We start from the raw sequence: 17,362 nt of genomic DNA on the forward strand, positions 1-17,362 counted from the left end.
CTCACACCTCCGTTTCGTATCTTATCTTGCATTTATTAGCTGACAAAGATGAAATTTGGTCTCTCTCATCTTTTTGGGTCTTCGCTCTTTTTATCATTGGTGTATATGCACGAGACTGTGTAATACCTGTGTACTATAACCTATTTAGATAAAGGGCTTGTAGTTGCACTTATCAAAACATGTATACCGTTAAAAGTAATAAGTTAGGTTTTTCAAAAAGTGATAAAATAAATGAGGGTACATAAAGTTCTTATGATACAAATGTCATCTAAATAATGTATTAAAATGCCATGATGCATGTGAACCATTAGACAGATACGAATTACGAAGTAAAAAACATGTAGTCATGATAGAAGTGCTATTATTTTGGGAAATTCGTGCAGTTGAAGTATCTTTAAAATGATTGAATTATTTCTGGATTTAAACAAAAAAAACTCTACTTAGGTTTTAGGTGTCTTGAGCAGCAAATATTATGAAGGCTAAGATGTCATAAAATAAAGATCTAACATAGATGATCCAAAGCCCAATCAGACTTTACACAAGCCAAACACTGATTCACCCTTTTACGGTAATGAGAATCTGTGGGGTGGTTAGGGCAACAGGCTATTTGGCCGGACTGCAAAAGAATACAATGTAAAATTTTTAACATTTATCAGCCTTGTCATTTTCCCTATCACACTTCCCTACCCATGTGTGTGAAATATGCTGAAAAGAGAACAGGTAATAGAAATGGGTTGTGATATGAAACTGGTTAGGATGCTCTGATGAAAGAAAATCTATTCCAACACTGAACCATGTACAGTACATTCATTTAAATATGCAGTAAACGTTATTGATGCCACTTTTCCTTTAGTCATTCACTGTCCAAAAATATATACATCACAATTTACATGCATTGTTCCATGATCCAAACTCTTTGAGGGCTTGAACAATAGGGGGTGGATTGCATAATACACGAAGATAAACAGTAACTGATTTTCCCAATGGCGTATTCGATTGCAAACTACCACAGCTTACATTTATTGGGATTTTATCTTGGGGAATTGCATACAGAGGGCTGGGAAAAAAAGAACAAAAAAAATAAACACACACAGGAAAGCCCAATTTCAATGTGAGCCTTAGTCTCGCAACAATCACAATATTCCCGGGAACTGCAGCTTATGTGTGCCCAATTAGAAGTCTACAGGTGCGTTTAATCTTTTAAACATTGTAGCCCACCTGTCCGATGATTGGGTGGTTTTAGACTGCAGTCGCCTTTTTTCTCTTTTACTGGTTTCTGGGGTGAACTCGGTCTGTCGTCCTGGATTAGCAAACTGCAGTGATTTCAATGCTTTTGCAGCTCGACCCTAAATAAACGGAAATGTACTTTTAAAATTTCCACTTTATTTGCATAAACTCTACACATGTTTCAGGGTACTATTTCCTAATATCACGCTTAGGATGTGGCAGCTAACGGTTGGCAGCACATTCTCCAAAGTGGTGCATCGTAGGCTGTAGCACAGCGATAGCTGGGACAGTACGGCGTGCATATAAACACACTGAAGTTATTAAAGGGGAAGTTCCCACCACACTGGTTCTGGGTAATAAATAGCCCTCAATACAAAATTCCAAAATCACACAGACATTTTTTCCAACGTAAATTGTCACTTTGATTAGATTCTAACATCTAAGAGATTCAGTTGCCACCATCTTTCTTTTTCTTTTATTTCAAAGTATGTTATTACATTTTACAGACAGGTAATCACGCTTTACCATTACAGGGTATCAACCCAAACTGGCTGTCTTTGCCATGGTTACAAGTAGGTGGTATACATGTTTGGCTGCCCCCTTTTCCAATGTCTTGCTAGGAGAATAAGAGTAGTTGGAAAAGAAAGAGAATAGATTTTACTTGCTTTTCTCAGACACATTTCGGGTGGAAAAGAGGCACACTTTCCTTTATATTAACGCAGAGGTACGAGTGCCCCACCTAAAGTTTTTACTTTTAGTTTCACAGGGTGTAAAATAAGGTAGCTAAGAAACAAGTTATCCTGAAAGTAATAAAATGACTGGATGATTTTGGCATTTTGCATCGCGTGCAATTCAATAGCCTAAAAACATGTTTGCTGAAATGTGCTCTTCAAATTCTTTTTGGATTCATAGGTGTACGGTCTCTGAAACAGCAACACATGCACAGGTCTCTTCATTCCACTGAATTCTTAGAGGTCCGTGGAGTGAGGAGAGACCAGCATGGCACGATGCGTCCTGGCTGTGACTGTGGGTGGAGGAATTCAGAGCAAAAGGTTTGCCCTAACAGGGATCCCAAAAATTGCATTGTGATATGAGGAACTTTGCACTAATAGAAACTCTTCCAGTTTATCTGGGCGAAACTCCACTATTACAGGGAGAAAAAATTATTTGGAAGACTATGTAGAAAGAGCAATCCGGTGTATTAAAAACATTGCTCTGAATGTATTTTTTGTAGGTATGAAACTCGCCTTTAAACATACTAGGCGTTCATTTCGCACCTGAAAGAATGACCGATTTTAGTTTATTTGCAACAACTTATACCATTAGTAGTGTAATCGGCAAACAAAGAATTGATTTTTAAAATCCGAACTTGTGTTGGCAAGCTGAAGATTCATACTGTGGATGGATTCAAGGAGGTTTAAGGGACAAAACATTATCTGCTCAGAATACTTAAAAACATACCAAGTAGAAAGGCAAGCACCAGCTTCATTAGTATTCTGTGCTTTAAGAGGGGGAAACAGTGTTCATGTCTGCCACTTAAGCCCTTCAATTCAATCAACTTTTAATACAAACACTAATTTCTGTACAGGGGCTTTATAACCACAAGACAAGGCTTACTGCTAAATTCAGAACCACAAGTTTCAGTTACTACATCAAAACTTTCCATTTTTAATCCATGGATAGCAAATTGCCTTTGTCACATTATTTAAATGTATCCGCCCAAACCACCGGATCACAAATAAATGCATACCTACTGTTGTGGAGTCAACTAACCAACCCTACGGGTAAGAAATTAAAGAGAAAAGGTTGCAGAACCTGTTTACCAAAGGGACTAAAACCACCATAAAACACGAATACAAGGGGCTTACCTGCAATCAAATTCACGTTATTCACTGAGCTAACCTTTGCATTTTTAGTCATAATTTCCCCATCTTAATCTTGTAGTGTACAGCTCTGTAAATTTAGATGAGGGCATTGTACAGATGAAGGTAATTTATGTAATAGATCTGCTGTGTGTAATTAGGACTATCAGTTGGTACTTCATTATAGTGACTAACTTTTTACAGTATGTCAATACTCCACCTTCAAGACAGAAGGAAAGGATCAAGCTCAGGGTTGGAAGAATTCAACCTTGGTGCTTGGACACCATATCCTCCAGGAGATGGTGAACTGGAGGAACAGAAGATCCTGTATGTCTGACATAATTTGCTGGAGTCATTTCTACACCACATTAGAAACAAAGAGCCTGGGAGCATGCACAGAGGACCATAATCCTCTAGTCTAGCAGAAATAACCAATGAGGCCCACATGCACAGCATCAAACAAAGCAGCCTCTAATTAGACATCCGTACACAGGATTCAGGACTTTCTGCTGTAGCTCTTATTGGTAGTAATAGTAGCCTGCAGAGAAACTGCCTGATCATTAATAATCCCAGTCCCACAAGTGGCAAACAAAACCATGTGATCTGAAGTGCGCCATTCCATCATCATTGCAATGCAGAGGCACGTTATATGGTGCATTTACCCTCTGCTCGTTGAAATAGTACACAACAGATAATAACTTTTAGAGCCATCACCATCCTACCTACAATTAAACGGAGAAGCCTGTTTAGGCTTGAAACTACTGCTTGCAGCTCTATGGGAAAATAATATAGGTCAATCTGATAATGAAAGATTTGGTGTTCAGAGTTTACCAATGGTTGCACCTCTTCTGAAATTAAAGGAATGCCAGAAGAGACACTGCCAAATACTGGGTTAAAAGATGCAGGCATCAAAATACTTTCCTGGTACCATCTTTCAACACCAAGCCTCAGAATGAAGATGGAAGCAAAGTGAACTAGAGGTCCTCAACAGGCACATGGTGGTGCTGCTGTGTATGTCACACTTTTAGCATGAGCACAAGGACCACCTGAAAGCACAAAGCTCTGAAGGCAAGAGACTTCTAGAGCTGCGATGGTCACCATGCAGTTTCCCTCCCAAGGTGAGATGGTACAGTCAAACATGGTGTTCTTGATTACAGCGGTAAACTAAAGGCGTTTCTTGAGAATCAACATGCACTTTGCCTTCTTGAGTCAGAGGCCTAAATTGAGTAGGACCTATGTTACTCATCAAGTGCAAACACGATAGGTCGCACATTCAGTCATCCAGGCAGAAACAAATCTACTTAATAGTCCAAAACAGAGCTAGCACACTGCAATGGAGACTTTACAGAGCACCAGACAAACCACACTAAATAGGCAATGAATTCAAGCGCTAATCCCCATTCAGTTGTTCAGTGATCAGTAAAGTCTCCACTGAAGTGGGGTCTCATACTTCCATGGATAAACTGATGACTAGGACTTCCCAAACAGAACAGAAAAGGACAGAAAATATTATGCTAAAGCTGAGCAGTCACTGGAGTTATGCAAGTATTAAAAAAAACGTATGGCCAAACTCTAGCCAAAGGGTTGGAGCTTGTCAGTCTTACAAATGCTATGAACTTCAGGTATTGACTCTGAAGGGGAAAGAGGATATATAAAGTAGGTAGCCGAAGGCCCCTGTACTGAACCAATTCTCAACGAAACTGAGCTAACAAGATATGCCCCAGATTAAACAACTCATTGAAAATCCGAAATGATCAAAACCTCCCATAAGTCTGCTTGACAGCAAAGAAAGTAGGCATGAACCCCCCAACTGCTCTCCATTAGGTCAAGGTCTGTGGCTGGCAGATGCACAAACCCACGCATTAATGAGATAGACATCCCTCAAGACCAATATCTCCAGTAGGAAATAACCAGTAAGGAGGCCCCACACCAACCTAGGCGGCACTGAACGCTTCATGCTGCTCTATCAGGTGACTCAAATCCATGATTAATGACTGCAGTCATATCTGCAGAACCAACAAACGCATAAAGAATTAGAACTCTGATTTGGAAGCTCTTCTTTGTCCTTTGATGGGACATCTGGCACGACAGATTAATCTGAAGAGAACCGGCACAGGATTCATTGTTGACCCGTCTATTCATATACACAGACTGAGGCCACTCGCTCATTTGGCGATTTCTAGCGTGTAGACTTAAAACAGTGCTCACGCTATTTTAAGACCTTGGTACACCCCACAGTGGCAGATTCCTGACAAGCATAGAGCTCATTTAAGTCTGCAGGCTTTTTTGCACACTTAAGTGCTGTTGGATCTTTAAGACAACTTGGTACGCCTCCTAGCATTAGACCAGTGCACACCTCTGCATAATGTTTGATGGCAAGCCTAGTCTTTCAGATATCCCAAGACAAGTCCTGTGACATTTGGCTGGGCCAGCACTTATGTAATATTTGGCCACATGGGCCCCTTGGGAGGTACAGGAGTGGCTTGAACAGGGAACCCTACTATGCCAGAGTCCAGCACCTTATTCGGAATTGCTTCCTTGTAACATAATGAAAATCACTCGTTAGGCAGAAAAAATACAAGACATTTGATCGGTAGACTCATTATTTCAGAGCATGTGGTGAAAGAAGTCCCTTTACTTGTAAATTAGGAGGAAACTAATGGGCGGCATGTTTCAGCATCTATGCTGGTCAAATGAGGGGAAATGCTCAACATCGACTTTGTTGTGGACTGCACAGAAGCTGATCATTCAGAATTATAAGCGTACGACAGAAAGCAAACTAATGCAAAAATCAATACAAAATCTATAATGGAGCACTCAAGTAGGCAAAACAATGTTTAAACATCAATTTTTTCAGGTTTAATAACTGTACTCGGGTCCTCTAGTCTGTGGGTTCCAACAGCCCATAAATTTAGAGAAAAGGGGACTAATGTTGAGCAATCAGAATTTAATGAACCACTTTTTATTTTGGTTTCCTGTTTAGTCTCTTCCACCCACAGACAATATGCTTTTGGGAATCTAACATACTAGTCTGACAAAAAAGGCAAGCATTGTTGGAACTGGACTTGCAGCAAGTTCTTTCCCATGGGTGAAATCATACTGCACGAAAAGTAAGCCTTCACTAGATTGTATTACTTGTAGAGGCAAAGACTTTCCAAAATACGTACGTCTGACGAACGTCTCCTTTGACGGTGTTCTTCGGCGTCGACATCCCCTTGTCCATTAGTTATAAGTGAGCACCTCTGACAAAGTTTCCAACCTGGTACGAACTGCACTCCATACTTTTCGCTTAAGAAATTTGCGTCATCTAAATCGATTATTTGAAATATTTTCTTTACAAGTCTTTTGTGTAAATTAAACGGATCACAGCACCCCTTCTGCAAGTCCTGGAATTTGTCAATATAAACTTGTTCGTGATGGAAACAGACTGTATTTTCCTCGTTAAGGGCCATCAATCCAGTTCTAAGTTGAAGTAACAACATGTCATTTGATGAGAGCATTCTCAAAGTCTTTAATCCGTTCTGGCGGGTATAGTATGTTTTATGACATTCATTGATAGCTTGAAGCTGTTCTCCAACTGAACATGGATCCATTTTAGTTGATTAGAAAGATTTCGTTTTGTCTACAGAGATCTTTGTTGCTTCTAGTGGTTCCTACGTGGCTCACCCTGAAGAAAGCATTAAAGTCAAATCAGATTTGTGTTGCAAAGCTTTGCTACATTATTTTTTTTAAGAAAAAAAATCACAAATTAAAGTGTGCCTTCTGTTCAATAACTGAAATTAGGGGACGGTTATTACTCGAATAGTGGGCAAGGGGAATAAACGCCAACATTTTGTTGATAAAGGAGCACACAAATTGACGGAATGTTTAGGTTGTTAATGTAGTTTGCTCAGACCCTCAAACTCTAGCCATTGACACTAGGCTTGGGACAGAGTTTACAAAAAGAGGGTTAATAGTAGACCATCCATCTTGAAACACAACCATGACGCACAAAACTCACTAGGCAAATTAAAAGTATCAAACTAAGAGAGCGATATGGAAAACTCAGTTAAGTAGAATGGTTAATGTAAATTATAAAAGCTAGGCAGTAAGCAAGAAAAACAACACAAGATGCTCTATCATTTCCACCCTCCCTTCTAGAACCACCTGTCAAAGCAAATGTTGACTTTGTATTAGAGATGAACACCGAACAATACAAAATATGATTTAATATGAAATTCAATCTATACAAACCAACATTTTCCACAAGAAATGGAAAAAACCCTAATTTTTATAAAATACAAAGAATGCAATTTAGTTCTTCATCTCCTTGCTCAATTCTTCATTGCCACTCCACAGCGACTAGTACAATGGCGAAGTCCTGGCACCTCCTCTAGCTCTTCTTTAGGCCTTGCCTATAGACTGCTTTAATTGTCAGTTTTCAAACAGCTACTGTCTCTAATAAGTTATAGTACACTTATATAGCGAGGCTTTGGATCAGTCGCTTGCTCCCGATTGGATGCCTTTCTTGCACATTTCATTTCACTGCTACTTATTTGATGGTTTTCCTCCATTTGTTTTGTTCCGCCTATGGTGCATTTCTACCACAGTATGCTCGATTTGATGACTTCTGTCCCTCTAGTGTTTGCTTCAGTAATATTTTTTATCTAAGCATTCCATGGGAGTGATCGTTTTCTTGCTCTCTCCCTTGTATTGTGCTTTCCCTCTGAAATCCCTGGACTCTCCCTGACCGCCAGCTATTCCACTGATGATCATGAATCCGGAACTACTAGACCATATTCACTATGACCTCCCCTCATAAAAGCTAATAAACGCAAAAGGCAAATATGTGCATATTAGGCAGGTCAATTACCGTGCAAACACAATCAATCTGCAGTCTCCATTCATAGGACCAGAGTTCTTTTCAGCTGAGGTATATGCCCTCCCCCCTCTCAAAGAAAGAGTAAAGCCCACTAGATGCAAGGGAGAATAAGAAATGGGGTAGTAGGGTCTTCTCTCTCCCATCAACCTTGGGGCTCACAGTCTCTTAACCCCAATCACCTGGGGTAACATTGGGCGGTACCCTATTTAAAATAAAAAGATACAATTTCTTTCACATTTCTGTGGGGATAACTGCAGCCTGTGGGCTAGGGTCGGCACGGAAAGAGGGAACCATAACAATCCCACGCATATATAAAAACTAGAGACCATGGGAAATTAGTGACGAGGCTTGGTTATGATCTTGTATGTTTTCCTACCCAAAATGTAATGTCAGCATGTGGGGGGAAATAAACTCAATGTCCTCCAATTTATGAGGCAGAAAGCTCCAAAACTACCAGTCAATAGCAAATATCAGACCAGACCAATGTGCAATCTTACACTTTCCCTTAAGAACAATGGTGCTAACATGAATGTGTGAACCTAACTCAGGTGATGAGGATGGACCAAATATGTGACCAAGTGAAGATGAGGCCTACTTCAAAGACAGCCAGAATTGGACATTCCTGTCTGGTTACAGACAAACTGGTACTCCATAATCAACAAGTATACCACTGACTTTACTTGCCAAGAACTTTCTTGTTTGGGTGATGCTTTTTTGGATTCAGGGAGCAAATATTTCTTAGTGTTGAGAAATCACCCAATAGGCGACAGATCACAGAGGTGCCATGCATGGTAACCTAAGCTGGACCACATCAAGGAGTAGTTCACAGGCACTGCAGCCGGTATCGGCAGTGCAAAACTGTACAAACTACAGGTAAAAGTTAATGTTAGACAGTTTCAAAGATCCAGAGTCACCCTAGAGAGCCTAATAGAATAACACTTGTCCAACGCCCAAAGCTATACAACATGTACTGCACAGTGCTAGGGATCTATAAATCTGCTTGGGTCATGACTATATGTAGTCATTATATGGCATTACATATTGGGTTTAGGTTTGGTATGAAATAAAACTCAAAAGCTAGTTTAACTGAGTAGGCTGTGCTAGATAGAACAGGCTAAAGTGTGATTAAAATTATTTCAATCCCGCCTGGAAAAATGCTACAAAAATAATTACCATTCAAGGAAAAGCAACTCTGTAAAAACATACTTTTTTGCTGACTGAACCAAAGCTAACTGAAACAGTTTGGCCACTCATCTTAACTCCGTAGCCCAATACATATCCTTAGCTGGAAGTGCGTCACACTCAGAAGATAATGGACTGCTTTTGAGTACAGGAAGAACAGGCTAGTACTACTACTGGCCACTTAGAATGGATCCACAATTTGGGAGGGGACAGAATAGTTGGCAGAACAAAGGACAGCCTTACTACTACTGCTTTTGACTTTGGGATGCCAACGTGGGCTTCTCCTAATGATCCCCAGAACCCTTCTACACAGCCCTGGCTCTTCCCACACTGGGGAAGATAACCAGTTTTTTCCCTGATAGCTGGAGGGGGAGTGGGTTAAATCTAAAAAAGGAGGAGGAGGCCAGAGAGCTGGTGACAGGCTTGTCTGGTGGAATACGATTTCTGTGATGTGAAACAGGGACTTCTGGGCAATTTTACAATAAGATGAAGTGCTGCAAAAACAGGTGGGGCTGTGAAAAAAAAGTTACCGTTGGATGGCAGAATTTTTCTAGTCACTGGCTAGTGCGCAGTAGAGATTTGAAACTCTCCATACAACACAATCCTGGACTGGGCAAACTGAATCTGAAGTTAAAGTCCCTTCTCTACAGAAAGAAGATTCCTGTGGAAGAGGACAGCTCAAGAACTACTGCAGGGACTGAACTGCTCTCCAAGGGTCAAGTAGTTGGCATGATCTTGTTCCTCTTTTTGTGTTAGTGAAGTAGAAGACTTCACTAAAAGAGGGCCCAACTGACCAGAAGACAGGACCTTGCAGTAGACTTGACTGAAGAGTACACGCAGGTAGAAGCCGACTGAGGAGCTAGAAGCTGAAGAACCGCTCAGAATAGTCACAGTAGTTAAACAAAAGTGGGACTTAGTCATTTCTTCCACATCTGACGGACAACGACCTAATGCTAAGGCTTGGCCAGGAAGGTCGCAGGCAAGGGAGGCAAGAAAAAAATCTGTGCCGCTCAGAGCTTTCTGCCACAGAAAAAAATAAAAGCTTAAGCAGGACTATAGAAAACAGCCCCAGTTAGCAAAAGCTTCAATCTTTGCCCTGATGCAGGATTTAAAACCAAAAATATTGTCCCAAGTCTGGAGGTAAACCCTTGGACTGGGGTGAGAGGAAATCCAGTTCCAAACAAGTACGCAAAAATAATTCTCACACAGATGAGTGCTATTGTGTGGGGATATCAAAGTACAGTGCCTGTGTAAGTAAAGCATGCCTTCCAAATGGAATGTTTGATCAGGTTGCCATGATAAGCCTCCAACTGTGCGCGTCTGTCGGGTGTCTGGGTCAAAGTGACCTTTTTGCTTATTGGACTTAGCTAAGAGTGCTTCTGGGTCATTATTTATAGATTCAGTAATCATAAACCTTTAGGTTCATGCTCCACATACACCCTATCGTAGCAGGGAGTAGATACCATGTGAGTCCCATTGTCGGTTAACTCCAGTACTGGACCCCATAACCATATGGTTCAGGATGGCCGGTTACTAAACAAGACCTACACAATTGCTTTTTATTTTAAATCACTAACGTTAAATGTTTAAAACCTTACTCCAGTCTTTGTAATAATTAACAGTCCTGCAGGGACAAAGACAAGGTAAACACATCCTGTGAACTACTGCAGAGCTAGGATATCCCACACTGACCGTGCAGAGGTCTGTAAAGGCTTATTTTGTACACTGCTAAACAAGTGGTCAGTAGAGCATTTCAGGCCAACTGCAGACACTTCTTTAGAGGCGAACAAGCCCGCTTCACTCACACGGAGTAGGCAGAAAGTTGTAGGGTAGACTTTAGCATAGCCTTTTTTCCTACACCAGACGTAAAACAAAAGGTAGCAGAGCAAGCTTCCCTAATGCACAGAACATGCACGGTACTGGCAGTTGGAACATCTTTAATGAAAAGTGAGCAAGGTCATTACAATTCCTATCAGTGAAAATTGTCTAAACTAAGTGAAAACTCACAAAGAGCAGAAATGCAGCATAAACAGAAGCAAAACAAGCGCCTCAAACAGAAACATGGAACGTCACAGGACAAATCAGTAAAGCTCCATTCGCAGTTTGAAGAACCGGTTCCAACAGTGCAAGTGTCCTCTGGAGTTTAGTACAATCACAACAACTCTACCACATTTAAGAACCAAGTACCATCCAACCCAAAGCGGCACAGATGTACAAAAACGTGCTGTGTCTTGCATTACACTAAGGACCTGCGGGGTACGAATGTCACCCTTGTGATCTATGCAGTTCAAAAGTTACATTAGTTCTGCAGAGTGCAATTACTCCCTCATTACAAAATGCAGTCACACTGAAAAGGGGTGGTACTATCCATCTCAAAGTATTACTGGCCTTAGTGCAGTGGAGCATCATACGCCATGCGCTTCAGTGCTGAAAAGAAATGACTGTCCCATTTAAAGGGCTACAGTTCAGAAGATAAATACTGTCACTAAATGAATAAGTGTGGGGACTAACCTAGTTAATCAGTAAGCTAGTGGCATCACAGCTCGTGATATCACGGCACGTTACGCGCATGACATCACAGGAAGTGGCATCACAAGAAGTGACATCGGATCTTAAGCCCTCACATACATGTTTAGCAGGTGTATCACAGGTATATTTGAGCACATTTCGAGTATACTTGCTAACCTTCCTGATTTAGGCAGAAGATTCACACTTTTGTACCTACACATAAGACAATGTTGCCTTGTGTCAGCGTAAAAGCATCCTCTAGCCATAGTGCTTTAAAAAAAAATGTGATATTTAAATTACAACGCCTCCTCAGGGGTAGTAAGCACTATATAAATGCTATTTATTTAGTGTAAATACTGGGAAAGATCAACACATCTGACGTACTGATAGTGCATGCATATCTAAAACAGGTACTGGACAAAATAAAAAGTGACTCTCTTAAGTATGTGTGAAGTGCTAACAAGGTGTGAGCCTTTGTATCCCCTCTGCTGCATTTGCATCTAAGTGAGAGGCTCCTGACTGCTGCCAGCCAGGAGACTCGAACAAAAGGAGGTCTGATGACCCCTCGGACTCGACCTTTGTTAAGGGCCAGCAGGAGTCTGAAATCAGAGATGCCCCTCCCCGCCTGCACGTTCTTGCCGATGATCGAAAGCAGATAACGTGCAGGCGCTGCTGAAAGTGTCCCGGTGTTTGGAAATTAATCGGGGACAAATTCAGCATCTATTAGTGGGACCCAACTTCTTGGCAGAGTGGAAGGCGTCCACCCCGTGAAAAAAGTGGGTGGACGCCGTCCACCCGAGTGTACCCCCGACTCGTGCCCTGACCCCAATGCGTTACTACATAAAAGAAGGATATACATTACATTATAATGATATCAGAAAGAAGTTTTTACTTCCTGTTCTAAAGAGAAAGGGATTTACCCAGGTTAAACCGGCTCTAATGTACCTCCAACTCTTGAACGAGCTTTGCGAAATTTTTTATATAGAAAGTTTTTTGTAGCCGCTGTGAGACTTAGGAATCTACGTAATTGATTGTCTTTCATCAGATTGTTTTTACATATTTATTTAGGTTTTAATTCCTGTAGTGTATATTTCTGTATTATAATATGAATTGTTTGAAATACTCTGGCCAAATGTATTTTGTAAAGGTCTAGATTTGTATGTTCTGTACTTTTATGGTTTTATCTAACCGAATAAAGTGATTTGACTGACTGAATGATGGTGCCCATCCTTGCATTGGTACTGCTACGGATAAAGTCGCTTGGGGTCCATGCACCATCCTTTAAATTATAGCGAGAGTACGCACAACGACCAAGTAAAAGCTGGCCACGCCGCAGCGCTGGGTAACCTGCCTGTGGCCGTGATGCTCTGGGTAAGATTTAAGAGAAAACGACGAAGGGGCCAGACCAATCAAAACAAGAGTCTGCCAAGTGGAGGCATTTCTCTAAGTTAACCGGCCCCCCACTCCAAGAATCTCCCGCCATCGTAATCGCAATAAAAATACTAATAAATGGTCTGCTTCTTCTCCGCACAACTGCTAGGAGGAAAGAAAACAACGATGCCTTTTCTGTCGCCCTCTCAAAAGCAAACACACCCCACACAGACACATTTGCCACTCAAACACGTCGTATTTTATGTTTGTCGGCAAAACGTGCATTTGTAGGGCTTCAATACTGAATAGTCAGGCAGAAAAAAATATATTTTTGCAGGGCACTCATATACTCTCGCTGGGTTGGCAAAGAGCAGGAGACTAGGGGGAGCCGACTCGCATCGTTTCAGAAGTGCCACAGCATTTCATTCCGGTGACATTAAGGCCGAAGTTTACTCTCTCTCGCGTAAATTGACAGCGCACCGACATAGCATGTGCCAGTACTTACGCAGTTAAAGACAGGCAGACACAAGTTTCTGACCATGGTCATTTAGCTCTGCCTTGTCCTTTAAATCATGGAATGTCAATTTCTAATATAGAAGTGCTAAATTCTATCCAACACCCCCAGACAACCACTTGAACCAGGACAATGAGGCGAAAACGTAGGATTTAGGCAATGTTTTAATATAAGAGACACCGCGCCTCTTGTGTAAGCTAGCACCCATGGCTTCTATTTTTCGACCTAGTGCAGCATGCTGACAAGTATCTGCCTCTGCTTTAAAAAAGAGCAGACATTTCATGTATGCCGTTTTAGGTCTTGCTCCCTTAAAATGATACAGAACGGCCTCGCCTAGGCTCCGGCCTAGAGTGCCAAAGGGCTCTAGAACCAAGACGAGTAAAGAGCCGCAGTTGCACACCTTCGGCCCCTGGAGCTATCAGGGCGACCCTCTCGCTACCCACACTTTTTTTATTTGCCTGCAATAGCCGGACTCCAGGCCTCAGGGGCGCCCATAAGATAACTACCTTGCTCTTCCTCTTCCCCTGCATGGCGGATTTGCTGCCTGCGTTGTTCGAATCCCGCGTTGGAGCCATCCACAGCCCAGCCCACTACTTCCGGGAAGTCCCCCAACGATGACGTCGTATTGACGTGGGGAACCAAAACTAGACACAGAAGAAGGACGAGTAGGCATGCCTTCCGCTGAACGTCAGCACCAATGGATCGTAAAATGGAAAAGTAATCAAAACTGGGTGATTGCCTAAGTAATTAGACAATGCCTTTTACTAGTAATACATATTTTTTCCAACCCACACAGTAAAACAAACGCGTAGGATTGCATATTTTTAGAGAAACGGAACTTTGAAATATGAAATACGTTGTGCTCACAAAGAACACTAATATTAATTGAAAAATTGTGCTGATGCGTCTTAATTTGGAATGGCAGTATCTTTTAAAGTCCCGGCTGATCAGCAACCCTTCTGTAAAGTTAGAGGTGGAGGGCCCTAGGCCCGCATGTTAGGCGCAGCAATGACCTGACACAGACACCAGATGAGGGTAGTAGGAATGGCCTCGAGCACGTGCGCTCAGCCCCTTTTATTGCCAGCGTCATGTGACACCATGACGTCTGTGGTGGGTGGGTGTGAAGTGTATTACAGACACTCTTGAACACTAGACCGTGTTTAGGCTAGGACACTACATCCCTCCCATTTTTTTAATTGCAAAGACCCACATTCAGAAATCAACCTGTGGGGAAAATAACATGTATCAGGATGCAGTAAAGTGTTCAGCTTCCGCAGTGTCTTTCAATCCGCCGCTGCTTGGAATCACAGATGGTGTTCAACCTGTTGCGGGTAACATCAGTTCACAGTGGCACCGGTTTGTGGTGCTCGATGGAAACAGTCTGTTGATGACTCTGCGACCAAATTGTCCTCACAGTCCTTCTTTTGCTCACTTCCACGGCGATGGGTGCAGTTAGAGTTCTGGTGGTTCGCCGGGGAATGATGCACGATTTCCGGTCTCGGCCTTAGCTTTATTTGTAGTCTGTGTCCTACTTGGCAAAAAGCAGATCCGTTGCAAGGCATCCCTCTCACTAGGATGACCCCTCTCGTCGGTGTTCCCCTGCCACGGGATATCCTTGAGGTCCTCTTCTCGGATTCGCGCTGGGCTGGATGTGTCCACATCAGTTGTTCCTGCGCCGCCGTCAGTGGGGGTATGGAAGAGACGATGTGTCTCACCTCAGATTCCGCAGCCTCATCCCAAGGTAGCTGTTGGTTTCTGTCTTTGCTTGCGATGTCTTCGCCCTCCCCGGACCTTTCGGATGGGCGTCGGAGGACCGTCTCTCGTCGCGGGGACTGCGTCCCGGAGGCCTCTGCCCCTGGGTCACCACGGCTGGCATGTGTCCAGTGTCCGTGTGACCCCAAAGGTGGATGTCACTAACGGTCTCGCTTGCTCCTCTCCGCAGATCCTGGGTGTGCGGAAACATCGTCTGTCAGCTGGTCTTCTTTGCCACTGGTGTTCTTCCGGCCTCGTGTTCCTCGCACCGTTGTCCTGGCACTTGTCGCCTTCCTTCTCTTCGGGAGCGTGAGTGGTCTTCCTGCACTCCTCTCTCTTTCCTTAGTTAGCTCGCTGTGGGGATGTTGCTTCGCACTGACTTCTCCTTCTACTCTTAACTGTGGCAACAGGCCACATGGATATGCTTCCTTCCTTTTCACGGTGGCAAACGTGCCACTCAGATCTCTCCTTTTCTTCCTTCCTTTTCACGGTGGCAAACGTGCCACTCAGATCTCTCCTTTTCTTCCTTCCTTTTCGCGGTGGCAGACGTGCCACTCAGATCTCTCCTTTTCTTCCTTCCTTTTCACGGTGGCAAACGTGCCACTCAGATCTCTCCTTTTCTTCCTTCCTTTTCGCAGTGGCAGACGTGCCACTCAGATCTCTCCTTTCTTCTGCATCGCGACATCACTTGGACCGATCTTGTGTCTTCTCTTCTGACCTGGGTCCTCCATGCAGTGCGCGCACCCTGCATGTGTACCCCTGGTCTTGTCCCCGTCGGGGACACTTTCTCCTTCTTCCTCAGCAGCCAGAGTTGGTGTCGCGAACCTTCTTTTCTTGATGCTTTCTTTTCTTGATGGTTGTTGGTGACGTTCGGGGGTCCATGTTTGTAGACCTGTTCATGGTTGAACGTCCTGGACCGGTTGGTGGTCCACTTCTGCCGATGCCTGGCAGGTTGCTTTCGGTCGTCCTGTCGGACTTTGCGCTACAACAGTTCCTGGGGGACCCGTTGTGGGTCAGCACTAGACGGGCGATCATTCTGGGGATCGGCTCCTGGGAGGCGCCATGGATCTGTCGCGGGTCGGCACTTGATGGGCGATCGCTCGCGAAGATTGTTCTGCGCGATGGCGCTGCATGCATTCTTCTTTCTGCTTGCGGTGGCTGTGCGTCGCCACGTGGCGCGTTGTTTGCGCACTTACTGTTCAGGGTTCTGGGACGCCTGTGGCGTGACGTTGGGTACTTGCTGCTTTGGCTGTCGTCGGGTACTTGATGCTTTGGACCGTTGGCGGGAGTAGTTGATGATGCGGTGAGCGCCTGTGGCCACAAGGCGTCGCTGCTCTCTCCGTCCTTTGATCGCGGCAGTCGTTTCCCTGGACGTTCTTTTAGTGCTTGGCAGTCGTTTCCTCCAGACGTCAGTGCTTGGATGCTTTGTGAGGCATTGGTGCCTTTTCCCACGTCGCGTTGGAAGTGGCAGCCGCCGACTCCTTGCTGGTGTGTGTGGGTGTCACTTGCGCTGTTGCGCAGTTACTTGCTGCGGGAGTTTAGATGCTTGCTTGCTGCTGGAGTTTAGATGTTTTCCTTGGGGGCGCTACTCAGTCTGATGCCCCTTGATGCTGTTGACTGAGCTTGCGTTGTGCAATGCTTGTTTTTGTACTTATTGGTGTAGGTGCAATTTAGCTTTTGGCCACTGGGTGGCGGTGAAGCTGGATTCTTGGTAGCAGCCTGTCTTGTGGGTCTTGTCTTCCCTAAGGTGCACTCTACTGTTTCAGTCTCTCAGTGCACAGGGGAAGCTGGAGCTGTTGCTGGGACCTGGTGAGTGTCTATTTCCTTTACACTTTTGGAGGCAGAAAGGCACAGGCGCCTCACAGTTGGTGGATTGCTGCAGAGGGGCACATGTTCAGGTGCTTGCCGGGTGCACCGGCACTTTGCTTTCAGCGGTGGGAGTGAGCAGGCTTGATAGCTAGGCAGTTCTGTGAGTAGGTGTGTCTAGGGTTCTTGCCTGGTGCCCCGGCACTTTATTTACTGTCTCAGCGGGAGGGGCACGGGTAATTTCACTTTTCCCGGCGCTGGCAGCTTATGGACGCTTCA

General features: G+C 43.7%; 1 protein-coding gene across 1 annotated transcript in view; it reads right to left on the minus strand.

The window, feature by feature from the left end:
• ARL14EP (ARF like GTPase 14 effector protein) overlaps positions 1-14,135 on the minus strand; it is a 33,931-nt gene extending 19,796 nt beyond the window's left edge. Inside the window, exons 1-3 of the mRNA XM_078684195.1 lie at positions 14,032-14,135; positions 6,257-6,756; positions 1,219-1,346 (exon numbers count right to left, since the gene is read on the minus strand). Of these exons, the coding sequence (XP_078540321.1) occupies positions 1,219-1,346; positions 6,257-6,682 (554 nt within the window). The 5' untranslated portion in view covers positions 6,683-6,756; positions 14,032-14,135. The remainder of the gene's footprint in view (positions 1-1,218; positions 1,347-6,256; positions 6,757-14,031) is intronic.
• Positions 14,136-17,362: the final 3,227 nt, after the last annotated feature.

The sequence above is a fragment of the Lissotriton helveticus genome, chromosome 3_2 (assembly GCF_964261635.1).
Source record: "Lissotriton helveticus chromosome 3_2, aLisHel1.1, whole genome shotgun sequence".
In the NCBI taxonomy this organism is placed as follows: Eukaryota; Metazoa; Chordata; class Amphibia; order Caudata; family Salamandridae; genus Lissotriton; species Lissotriton helveticus.